Source organism: Sus scrofa, chromosome 7 (assembly GCF_000003025.6).
Source record: "Sus scrofa isolate TJ Tabasco breed Duroc chromosome 7, Sscrofa11.1, whole genome shotgun sequence".
NCBI classification, from domain to species: domain Eukaryota; kingdom Metazoa; phylum Chordata; class Mammalia; order Artiodactyla; family Suidae; genus Sus; species Sus scrofa.
In genome coordinates, this window is record NC_010449.5 from 19,488,897 (window position 1) to 19,502,499 (window position 13,603).

Consider the following 13,603-nt stretch of genomic DNA (forward strand, 5'->3'; position numbering starts at 1 on the left):
TTTTTTTTTTTTTTTTTTTGGTGAAATGTGGTAGGGTTCTTCTCAATTATTCTTCCAAGTAAATAAGCAATTTATGCCAAAAACATCCTTTGCCCACAAAATGAACTATTGCTTTCATATGTATGCTAAAATATTAGCATTAATTATCATTTTTAATGATTAAAATTATGAAACATATAAAACGCTTTTCCATTACTACAAAGGAAATGTTATATATAAAATCAGCTTGTCTTTTATGTGTTTTAGTTAATTTTGACACCTTCGATGAAAATTAGGTTCTGCCACTCCTAATTATCACCAACTAGCTTTACTTTTTGTATACTGAGGAGGTCAATGTATTCTTGGTAATACTTGGCAGAGTGAGAAGCAATGTGGAAAGCTGTTTTCTTCCATACAAAGGTGAAGCAGTAGCAGCGGAGCCAGAAACAGAAAGCAGGTAAAAACTTCAATCCTATCTTGAGCACAAAAACATATTTAAACAAACTATAAACAACCAAAATTCTTTATTTAAAGTACATTCTCCTATGGGAAAAAAATATGTTTCCTTAAAGCACACAGGGAAGTATTCCTTATTCACTTCTGGAAAAAATTTCAATTGTACAAGTAGCAAAACTAAAAGGCTGTTTCTCTTTATATGTTTATTTTCGTCTTAGAAAAAAGTCCAATGCTGCTATAAAACAGACTTTAATCACTATCAAGCCATTTGCCTCTGTTGGTGACATAATTACAAACATGAGTTTTTAGAAGTTAAGGAATTTTTTTTAATGGCCACAACCATGGCATGTGGAAGTTCCTGGGCCAGAGACTGAATCTGAGCTGTACCTGCAGCAATGCCAGATCCTTTAACCCACTGCACTGGGGCAGAGATCGAACTTGCACCTCTGCAGCAACCCAAGGTGCTGTAGTCAGATTCTTAACCCACTGCACCACAGCAGGAATTCCAGAAGTTAAGGAATTTTAAATCATGAGTTCATTTCTAGCTTACCAAATAGGTACTGTTAACTAACAAAAATAAAGTCTGATGCAGGACAGTTGCAGTCTACTTAAATGCAGATGATCACAGCTTTTTCATTTAAGATTATCTGGATCTGTGAAATATTATTAAAAGATCCAATCCCCAGGATACAGTAACCTCCTTTTTTTAAAAGATTTATTTAAAATATTAACTATTTGGGTACTGGATTTAAAAAATAAATCAATATAAAGTCTCATCTACAGACATTGCTTGAAACCCAGCCAGCAGCTATGAGCACTATTACAAGCTCTAATAGCCCCTCATTAAGAGGCCACATGTTCAGAACACAGGTATGCTTTAGTTTAAATAAATACTGAGATTTAGTTATGAAATCTGAGGACACAATCCACAAAATAAAATCACAGTAGTTTTCTCTTCTGTTACAATGATCCAGTATATGAATTCCTCCATGTTAAACTACCTCTCCAAGAGGGTAGAAATTCTATTTGCAAAAACAAAGAACAAAATGATTCAGAAAACTTAAAACTCATATTTGAAAGGCATTTCACAATATTACATCTAAATTGCACAGAAGACCCCAGTGATCACTAGGAAATCTACCACAGTCCAGTTTTTCCAACCCAAGGAGGTCCAAGCTTCGGGGAATGATGTGGCTGCCTTCTGCTGCTGCTCTAAAAAATATTCGATCAAAACGAAGCTTACAAGTAGCAGCTATTCCAAGATTAGAGTTCATTTGGGTATCCCATGTATACTGACAATGCTTAGGTTTGCCCAAAAACTCCCAGACATCCAAAATGTTGTTGGGTAAGCCACCACATTTGGTAACCTAGAAAGAAAAGGAAAACTCTTATCAGTCTTCTTTCCCTTGAGCTAAAAAGGTCTCTACTATTATCACGTCTAAGCGCAACATTTCAAATCAGAATGCCACAGATTACTTATTATTTGTAAATGCAAAAGTATTAGATATAACTAGATATATTATTTGCTGTATGATAATAGGTAGATAATATAAAAATATCAAAAGAGCAAGAGGTCTGAAACTTGCCCCTTCTCTCCTGCTATAAACAGATTCCTAATTTTGGGTGTCAGATAAAATTCAGAAGACTGAAAACCCATGGCCTCAGTTATTGCTATTAGTAGTTTTTTAAAAACGTACATAAGTGCAAAGAAGGCAAAACGGTTAATCTATAAATTTAGAAGTGTACCATTTATATGGTCCAATAATGTCAAATGCCTCCAGCTTTATTTGAAATTTACTAACAACATTAACTTTTTCTCTCAATTCGCACTCCAGGATTAAAAAAAAAAAAATCTACTGTGGTAAAGTATACATAAATTTTTTTTTTTTTTTTTTTTTTTTTTGCTCTTTAGGACCACACCCGAGGCATATGGAAATTCCCAGGCTAGAGGTCAAATCAGAGCTACAGCTGCCAGCCTACCACCAGCCATAGCAACGCCACATCCAAGCTGCATCTGCAACCTATACCACAGCTCACGGCAACACCGGATCCCCAACTCATTGAGCGAGGCCAGGGATCGAACCCACATCCTCATGGAATACTAGTTTGATTCGTTTCCACTGAGCCACAACATGAACTCCTTAAAATTTACTCTATGACATTAAGTACATTCACATGATAGCACTACCATCCATCTCTGGAACATTTTCAGTTTCCCAGATTGAACTCTGTACCCATCAAACCCAAGTCCCCATTCCACCCTCCCCTAGCCCCTGGCAACCATCATTCTCCTTTCTGTCTGTATGAATCTGACTACTTTAGGAAACTCACATAAGAGGAATCATCAAATATTTGTCCTTTTGTTACTGGCTTATTTCACTTAGCATAAGGTTTTCAGGGTTCATTCATGTTACAGCTTGTGTCAATATTGCCTTCCTTTTTATGACTGAATAATATCCCATTACATGTATACACATTTTGTTTATCCATTCATCTGTTAATGGACACTTAGGCTGCTTCCGTATTTTCGCTATTGTGAATAATGCTATGAACAACACTTTGAGCCTCTGTTCTTGTTTTAGGTATTTACCCAGAAGCCAAAAGTGCTCTATCATATGGAAAGTCTATGTTTAATTTCTGGAGGAACCCCCACATCATGTTGCACAGCAGCTACACCATTTTACATTCCCAATAGCAATGCACAAGGGTTCCAATTTCTCCACATCCTTGCCAACACTTGTTCTTTTGGGTTTTTTTTGTAAATAATAGTCATTATAATGGACGTGAAGTGCTATCTCACCACGGTTTCGATTTGCGTTTTCTTTTAGTAACTAGTTATGTTGAACACCTTGTCAAGTACCTAATTGGCCATCTGCATATCTTTGGAGAAATGTCTAAATTTTTTGCCCATTTTTTAATGAGGTATTTATTTATTTATTTTCTTTTTTGGGCTGTACCTACATAGCGAAATTCCTGGGCTAGGGGTTGAATCAGAGCTGAAGCTGCTGGCCTATACCACAGCCACAGCCAAAGCCACACCAGATCTGAGCTGCATCTGCGACCTTCACTGCATGTTGAGGCAGTTCTGGCCTTAACCCACTAAGCAAGGCCAGGGAGCAAACCCTCATCCTCATGTACACTGTATCTAGTTTTTAACCCACTGAGCCACCACTGAAACTCCTAATGAAGTTTTTTTTAAACTGTTTTTTTAAATTGTAGGAGTTCTCTGAATATTTTGAATATTAATTGCTCATCTGATATATGACTTGCAAATAATTTTTACCATTCCATAGACTGCCTTTTCACTCCATTGATAATATCCTTTGATGTAATTTTGTTTTTAATTTTGATAAAGTCCACCTTATCTATTTTTTTCTCTTGTTATCTGTGCTTTTGGTATCATATCCAAGAAGTCATTCCAAAATCCAATGTCATGAAGGTAAAAAAGGTTGAAAAAAGAAAACCTCAGAAGAATTAGGGACCGCTATCCTGGTCAAATTGTTCTGTTCTCACCTTACAACTGAAGAAACTGCAAATAAACTACCTTTTCTAAACTCTTCTAGTCATTATTTCCCCTATACTCCTCTTGTTAACATATGTCATTTGGTGTCTACCTCATGTGCCATATTTGTTTTCACAATGTAACAGCCGCTTCTATCTCTGCTTCCCTGTACTAGGCACACAGCAGAGACTAAATAATTATTTGTTGAATTGCATCTGCAAGGTCACTTTTACACTATGTACGGATGAAGGTCCTAGTTTTAACAGCTTCAGTCAAAAGAAACCAAATTAGTTTCCAAAGCAATAATCTGCCCATACACTGAAGTGACGTCATCACTCACTTCTTGATCCCTTAAATTTGTATCTCCTGCAAATATAACTGTAGCTGACTCTGGAGCCTCTTGCATTTTCTTTAAAACCATTTTCAGCTGATTCATTCGTTCCTCGGCATGCCCTCTGGTGCTCTCCAAGTGAGAAGTCATAAGGCAAAGTTCATTTCCTGACACACTCACCTGCAACAGGATAATTAGGGTTGTTATAGTGATCTCCAAACCATAATGCTGGACTTTGATAAAAGACTCAACAATTATGCAGTCGATTGGTAAATATTTACTAAAGTTAAACTGTATAATCAGCACTGTGCTTATTTTTACAAGTTGAAGCGTAAGGTGCTAACCCTGCTCCCAAACAATACTAAGCAAGACCACCTCTGATGTTGACTCTGCTGAGAGCCCTTCCCCAACGTCCAGGCATCAGTGGCTCCCTCCCTTATTGTCCTTTAGCATGCTGTGTGTAGACTGTTTATAAAGTCTCCTAGACTGAACTACAGTACCAGTACCTCTCTCCTACAAAGCCGTGAGTCATTTGAAAGCAAAGATGGCTTTTATTTACTGCTGTGTTATTGAGGCTGGTGCATAGGAAACTCAAAATAACGTCACTTAAACGAATAAATGAGAATCATTTACCACTTGCAGTTAAGATATCCAACATGTAGGATTTGTCATTATTTAAACTATCTGCCTGCAGAGTCAAGCCCAAATTCACTCATATTGGGCATTCGTAATATCCTATAATCTGGATCCAACCTACTTTACCAACGTCTTGCCACACTAACCCTTTTTGTGCCTTTTACTCCCAATTCAATAGAAGGCTCATTTATACTTACATGTACCCTCTTTCATATATATATATGTATATGTATACACACACCCTGTGATTTGCAATTGCAAAGTTTTCCCATGGTGGTTCTGCCAATTGCACTGTTCTAAATGTCTACATCTTACATCTTTTTCAAGGCCCAATTCCATTGTGAAACTTTCACTCAACAATGCAGCTAAAAGTCATCTCTCCTTTCTCTAGACTTCCATGGCAAATCACTCCACCTCTCCCATGGCATTTGCACCTTTCCTTTATTTTAGTTACTATACATGCAATCTCTCCCCTGCTAATCTATGAATTCTATGAGAGCAAGATCAACTTGGCTCATTTTTGTAAGACTCAAGGAGTGCAACACAGTACCAAGTACAGTGCATTTAATAAAAAAAAAACCCAAAAAACCACAAACTCCTACATTCTAAGAAAATATTTAATGAATCAAGGATTTTTTAAATAAATTTTTCTATATTTGAACTGTATGGGAAAACTTAATTTATAAAGTTCTTTAAGACTATTTAAAAGAACCTATAAGTGAGGAGCAAATATTTCTCCAAAGACAATGTTTTTTTTAAAGAGACATCATCATGAAACTATTGAAAAAACAGCTCATTCTTTTTAAAAAAGTCAATTTAAAAAAATTACTTACATGCACACACAAAAGGTTTCTCATCATTTTTGTATTTGGAAAAGGAATAATCTCTTGGCTTTTAAATTTCACTCTCGATTTCTTCAACATTATAGCTGTGAAATATCCTTCTTCATTACCTTCAAATGTTTGCAGAAAAGAATTTAGGCTGAGAGGTTAGAATATCTGCAGTTTATCACAAGTTGCCCTAATGGAGATTTTACAACAAACAGGTACAGTTATTTAAATGGATCTAAATCTTAAAAGTAAACTAATATTTCAACGTAGTTGATGATGGCCAAATAAGTCTTTATGTTTATCTGACCTTCAGAAAATGTAACCTGAAGTACAGAAGAAATACAAAAATAAAATTTACCTACATGCCCAAAATAGTTAACAGTGCTAATATTAATCATGAAATTCTGAAAAATTTCTGAAAGACAGAGTAGATGGGACTGAAACTAAGGCAACCTGATGTGCAGTCAGTTTTCACATTGGAAGTATCAGAAAAATCAGAGTAAATAAATAAAAAAAATTTAGAAAGATATAAACTTGCAAGAAAAGAGAATAGAAGTGGAATGATAGCATAGCATCCAAGTTTTTTGCAGAACAAAGAAAACGGAGACGTGGTAACTAGTTTATCAGACAGAGAGAAACCAGGAAAAGAGGAACATGATGAGAAGGAAGAATGGGAGGGGGGAGCAGGGAGGAGAGCAGCAGACTAGAAAGACGGCAGGTGGCAGGCCTGCAGGAGAGGAGGAGGAGAGGGAGAGGATGGAGGAGGAGGAAGAGGAAGGAGAGAAGAGATAGAAAAAAAGAATTTGCAGAACCGAAGGTCACACACCTCCAAACTGAAAGGTCCCACCAAGTGGTCACCATAATAAATGAAAAAAAGACCCAAAGAACACTGGGGTTAAAAGAAACACCTTGGGAGTTCCCGTTGTGGCTCAGTGGTAACAAACCCAACTAGTATCCGTGAGGATGTGGGTTTGAACCCTGGCCTCACTCACTGGGTTAAGGATCCGGCATTGCGTGAGCTGTGGTGTAGGTCATAGACATGGCTCAGTTCTGACACTGCTGTGGCTGTGGTGTAAGCTGGCAGCTGCAGCTCTGATTCGGACCCCTAGCCTGAGAACTTCCATATACCTCAGGTGCAGCCATAAAAAGCGAAAGAAAGAAAGAAAGAGAGCAAGCAAGCAAGCAGGCAAGCAAGCAAGCCTCGAGGCTTCCAGAGGGGAGATGGAGGGATGAAAAGAACAGGAATTAGAATGACATCAGACTTTTGATCATCAATAATGGAAACTAGAAATAAACACTGAAATCATGCCTTCAAAATTCTGCAGGAAAATGACTTTCTAACTAGAAATCTATGTCCAGCCGAACTATCAACAAACTATGAGGACAGAACATTAGCATTTCCAAATATGCTGGGATTCAAAAACTTCACTCCCCAGGTACTACTTCTATGAAAGTGACCAGAGAATGCATTCCAATAAAATAAGGAAGTTAAGTCAACAAGGAAGAAAGTATGGGATTCAGAAAACCAGATATTCAAAACATAAAACAGGCAAAAAGAATCCCTGAGAGAAAGCAGAAAAGTTGTTGCAGGGAGTTCCTGTTGTGGCTCAGCATAAAAGAGCCTGACTAGTATCCATAAGGATGTGGGTTTGATCCCTGGCCTTACTCAGTGGGTTAAGGATCCACTGTTGCCGTGAGCTGCGGTGTCACAGACCCTATATGTGTACTAGGGTCAAGGGAGATTCCTAACCTTGAGTTCAGAGGTTCTCAAACTTCACTGCATATTAGAATCAACCTGGGAGGCTTTTAAAAATCCTAGTGTAGGAGTTCCCATCATGATTCAGCGGAAACGAATCTGACTAGCATCCGTGAGGATGCAGATCCCTGGCCTTGCCCAGCAGGTTAAGGATCTGGTGTTGCTGTGAGCTGTGGTATAGTTGCAGATGCAGCTCAGATCCCACACTGCTGTGGCTGTGGCACAGACCAGTAGCTGCAGCTCCAATTTGATCCCTAGGCTGGAACTTCCATATACCGTGAGTGCAGCCCTAAAAAGCAAAACCAAAAAAAAGCTAAAAAAAAAAAAAAAAAAACCACGAAAAAAGTTGTTGCATAAAGAGACAGAGAAGAACACTTTCCTTAGCAATTATGGATTAAAAAGTAAATCAAAATTAAAATCATACATTAGGTAAAAGTGAAAATTAAAGAAACTATGAGATTTAGCCAAAAATCAAGAAATATAGCTGATTATATATATATATATTACATATAGCTGAATATATTAATTCTCCCATTTAATATACATTAAATGCCTTTAGTTAAAAACAAAACAGAGGAAAGATCAAAAAACTAAAATATTTGGGGCAAAGGAATAAAAAAGAAAATAAATAAAAAGTAATTAATACTCTTTGAAAAAGCATAACCACAATGCAATCATCGGTTAAACACTTTTTAACAATTTAATTTCACCAAACTCAGTGCCTCAAATTTTGGCAATATATATTTTCCTGAAAAATCACCCATTTCAACCACTTTTTTCACATGTGTAACATATTCTATAATTTTTTTTTTTAAGTATCCTGTGTCTGGCTTATTTTTCCTCAAACCTATCCTATTTGTGCTTTTTCCTATGTTCTAACTTTGATTCATCTCTTTCACTGACTTGTTTTTCAAAGAAAAAGACAAGTTAAATAACAGGAAAATGTTACCTGTAATAATCTCATAACTACTTGCTTTCTTCTTAAGGTAGGTATAATACGGGGGAATAACTTCCTGTAGAAATATCACATCTGGGCTGTACCTAATTAAAAATATCAATTTTTGATAAACACCAGGTATATACCATTTCATTTGCATCTACCTAGATTAGGAAAATACCACAGCATAAGAGAAACCCAAAACTATAATCCTCTAGGACAACTGATATTTGACATTTCTACTGATCTTTGAATAACTATAAAATGAGAAAGGAATGTGCTATTTAACAAACAATACCGCAAAGACCAAATTTTTTAAAAAACATACGTTTTCTAACCCTTTAAAGTTAGAAGAGGTAGACTCACTGACACTAAAAAACTAGTAATATTGAGAGCCTACAATGGTCCTACACTCTAATAGATGCCTTCAATGTTCCTGACTCTTCCAATCCTCTTGAAACAATTATTATCCATGAACAAAACTGAGCTCCAGAGAACTGAAGTGGTTCACAAGTGGTTCCACAAGGTCACTAAGCTGTGTGTGGCAGATACAGATCGTTTTAGTAATTTTCTTTCCATAGTAATAATATACACAAAGTTTAGTAAATAAAATAGGACTAGAAGGCTTTGAAGAAAAATAAGTGTCCTCTCGGTACCCGAACCCACAATCCTTTCAGAGGCAATCACTCCCAATTCTTTCAGATGTTGCTTCTGAGAGTGAGCTGGACTCTGAAGTCAGGACTGATTCCAAAGCCCATAACCTTGACTGTTACCATCCTTGTAGGCAGATAAGGTACTTTATGACCCTACCATTAAACAAAGGTAATAATACTTACAATGCTAAATAGGAACACACCCCTCGAGCCCTCTCGAGCAGACTGTTTAGGTCCAATCCATCTATATTCCAGGTAATGAAAGAGAACACACTGCCATCTTCTTGCTGAACATTTTCAGATGTGCTGGTTTTACAACTAAAGGAATCACTTGTTTCTTCCTTGGTTAAGTCAACACTGGCAAGATCAGAATGAAACACAACTTTGCAAATAATCTATAAATGGATTAATTTAAAATTATTCTGTGAGTCTTCGCAGCTTTCATTTTATAGGTAAATAAATTTCAAAAGAGTCCTTAAAGTATCTTCCCATAGAAAAGAGTCTGATGACTGAGGAAAAACAAATGTCTACTCACCTACACAGCTACATAACCCATTCAACATCCTTCAGTGACATACGTCACTGAAATGATTTTATAAAACTATGATCTCAAATTACAATGAGTAATCTAAGATTTCCACATTTATTTGGATTCACTTTAAAATCACATTTGAAATAAGATATCATTTTGCTAGGTAAATAATCACTGTAGATTCTTCATTATTCCCCTCACTGAGAGGTGAAATCTAACAGCCTTCCCTTTGAATGTGGGCCTTAGTGACCTGCTTGACCAATAGAATCCTGTGAGCATAGCCTGGCACTTCTAAGGTTTGGCCATAAGAAGCCTTGCAGCTTTCACTCAAGCGTTTTGGAAACTCTGTTCAAAAATCTTGAGCTGCCATGTGGGAAGTCTGAGTCCTCTGCAGTGCTGGACAAACCATACATATGTGCTCTAGTCCACCAGCCCACCTGACCCCACTTTCCCCACCAAGACCCAGACATTTGAGTGGAGGGACAAAACATTATTACAAGGTGACTGCTGGAGTTCCCTGCATAGCTCAGTGGAAACGAATTTTACTAGTAACCATGAGGACACAGTTTTGATCCCTGGCCTTGCTCAGTGGGTTAAGGATCCAGTGTTGCCATGAGCTGTGGTATAGATCCTAGATGTGGCTCAGATCTGTCATGGCTGTGACGTAGGCCAGTGGCTACAGCTCCGATTTGACCTCTGGCCTGGGAACCTCCAAAAAAAGTGACTGTAATGCCAATGTTTTAACTTCTTTAAAAATGTTTTTTTCTAAATTGAAGTATAACATATAACATTCTACTAGTTTCAGGTACACAATATAATGATTTGTATACACTGTGAAATGATCACCACCTTGGAGTTCCCGTTGTGGCTCAGCAGTTAACGAACCCAACTAGGATCCATGAGGATGTGGGTTCCATCCCTGGCCTTGCTCAGTGGGTCAAGGATCCGGTGGCGGTGCCGTGAGCTATGGTGCAGGTTACAGACACTGCCCGGATCTGGTGTTGCTGTGGCTGGTGTAGGCCGGCAGCTGTAGCCCTGACTGGACCCCTACCCTGGGAACCTCCATATGCAGTGGGTATGGCCCTAAAAAGCAAAAAAATTAAAAAAAATGTTTTTTAAATGATCACAAGTCTAGTTAACTTTTAAACTTTTTTTGAAATAATTTCGGACTTTCAGAAAACAGTAAGAATTCTACTCACCATTCAGCCAGATAAAGGTTAACAGTTTACTTAATTTAACATGCACTTGCTTTATTCTTTCTATTCTGAAACATTTCCGTAAACACTTTTAAATGTATGTCCTAAAAGTAAGGACATACATGTACACTCTAGTACAATTATCAAAAATCAGGAAATTATCATTGATAATCCAGAATACTTCTTCAGGCTTTTTCTCTCCTGACCTTGATATTTTTGAAGAATACAAGCCATTGATTTTGTAGAATATCCTTCAGGTTGGGTTTGTCTCATGTTCTCTTATGATTAGACTCAGACTGTGTATTTTTTGGCAGGAGTAACACAGAAGTGATAGTGTGTCCTCCTCAGTGCATCATATCAGGAGGCACCTGATACAGGTTTGCCCCCAACACTGGCCACGTTAACTTTTATGATCTCCCCCATGCAGTAAGGATTTTGTGGGTAGGTACTGTGAGACCACCTAGATACTGTTTTTCATCAACTTTCATCTATTAGTATCCATTGACGATTCCTGTCTGAAACAATTACTATCATGATAGTTCCCAAATGGTTGTTTTTTCCTACCATACCTACTACATTTAGTAGTTGGAATTCTACTGTAAGGCAAAGTGTTCCCATCATTCCTGGACAAATGTATTTATATTAGTGTGGATTCTTATTCTATTCTATACATAAAGCCTCACTCTCACTGGCACTTGATCTGAATCTCAAGGAACAACAAACCACAGCCGAATCACACTTTGCTTGTTTTTTTTGCCAGGTTATGATTCGGGGCTTGGAGACTCCTAACGGTCTTCCATCCCAACATCACTCAGCTCCATCCACATTTTTTCTAAGGGACTATTTTGTTCCAATTTTCTTACTGGCCACAATTTAGGAGGCAATTAACAGATGCTAACACAGGCTAGTCTGAGGAAAACAGAGGGATTTACAAGGAAACAGTAACATGTCAAAGAACCAGTTACAGGAATATAGCTACCCCTAAGGAAGTGCAATCGAGGCTTTCTTTCAATCCTACTCAGCTTCCCTTTGCTTCATTCTCTCTCTGCAACCCAGTATTTTCAGCTTCCCCATGCACAAAAGAGGATGGGTATGTCCCTAACAGGTACTGAGTTAACATGTACAGCTTCAGCTTGGCAGCAAGATTCACTTAACATTCTTGGTCCTAAGCCCAAGCCAGAGGATCTGACTGGCCAGCATGGGCTAGGTGAAGAGCTACTAATCTAAGTGGCTCTAGTTATAACAACATGGGAGCCACAGTTGTCACTTGTGGATGGGTAAACAATTTCCCAGTTACAGGTCAGGCAGATAGAAAAGGAGTCTAATGAAATGATCTTATCAGATGCAAGCCAAGACAGCTGAAAAGATCAAAGGGAGAAAAATGTACAGTTTAACTGTAGAGGCTGCCCATACAGCTGGGAGAACTTTATATACTCAATATCGATTTACTGAAAGTTTATTACAAGCCAAATATTGTATCAGTCTAATCGACAAACATGATAGATATTGTCTTTACCACACAGGTAGCCTCGCTGGAGATACAAAAACACTAAAGAGCAATTATAATATGAACTAAGTTGTTATGACAGGGGTGAGGCAGGATGCTAGAGAATTACCTAAGAAGGGAACCTTATCCATACTCGGAAGATCGGGGAAAGCTTCTTGGAAATAAGTCATGGCTAAACTTGGCTTTTAAGATTATTATTACTCAGCAAGGAAGGAGAAAAAGGTTCTAGGTAGAAGTGATAAATATCTTTAGGTTGAAGGGCAAAAGAAAATATTCCAATGGAGAGAGGGAAAGTCTGATACGCATGGAAGTTTTGTGGGGTAGGAAAGAGAGGGTGACAGGGGAGGAACCCGGAACAACAGACAGTGGTCAAACCGTGGAGGAACTTGTAAAGCACCTGGATTTCAGGAGCAGTAGTGCGCGAACTGGGGGAGGAACACTCGAAAAACGGGCAAGATGCGCATTTTATAAAAACTATTTTCTGGTCGGCCAAACAGCAATATAGGAAGCAAGACGACTTCCAAGTTACCACTCTTCAGTAAAGGATTTGTTTCATTTGTTTCAAAACTCTCGCTTACACAGTTCCTATATATAAATCGAGTCGAAAATGACATGTAAGGATACTTTCTCCCCGCACTCCAAAGTTCGAGTGACAGCCTGGACCTCGGGCAGCTGATGGGGCGCATCTCCTTCCGCGGCACCACAACCCCTCCGCCTCCGGCAATCCTGACGGGAGAACTGCCTCTACTCCACCCCGCCCGCCCAACAGCAGGTCCCAGGATGCCCAACGCCACCCGATACCCAAATGCCTCCGTCCGGACGAGCCCCCCATGGCCCAGTCGTCGCTCACCAGGACTCGGGCTCATTGGGGGTCTCAGGACGACTTTTTAAAGCGTTCTCCTCCACGGCCGGCTCGAAGTAGGAGTTCAGCGCTCTCTGAAAAACAAAGACACAGGGATGGGACGTGTGCACTGCACCCACCAAAGTAAAGAGTGGGAAAGAGAAACAGCAAAAGCGTACTTCCATCTCCCAATCGTTCTCGGCCAGGTAGCACTGAGCCACGGCAGCGTCGCAAGTCGCTACCGAGGCAAACTCCACACACAGAAGTCGGCGCTTCTTCACCTCGGGCTCTCCCTCCTCCTGCTCCAGCTCCGGTCCATCCTCCAGGCCGCTTTTCTGCTCCATCGCCTCCCAGCTGCCGGCTCGTCCCCCAGACTCCGGCCAGGGGGCAGGCCCCCGGCTCTGCGCAGGCGCCCGACACCCCGGCGCTCGCGCATTAACAGCCGGG

The 13,603-nt window shown here is 39.1% G+C and overlaps 1 protein-coding gene across 1 annotated transcript; it reads right to left on the reverse strand.

Annotated features, from left to right (window-relative positions):
* Positions 485–13,541, reverse strand: TDP2 (tyrosyl-DNA phosphodiesterase 2). The gene is given in 7 exon segments (NM_001243686.1): positions 485–1,802; positions 4,278–4,448; positions 5,738–5,856; positions 8,440–8,531; positions 9,264–9,437; positions 13,166–13,251; positions 13,336–13,541. Coding segments are annotated over 7 exon segments (1,089 nt in total). The 5' UTR covers positions 13,501–13,541; the 3' UTR covers positions 485–1,520.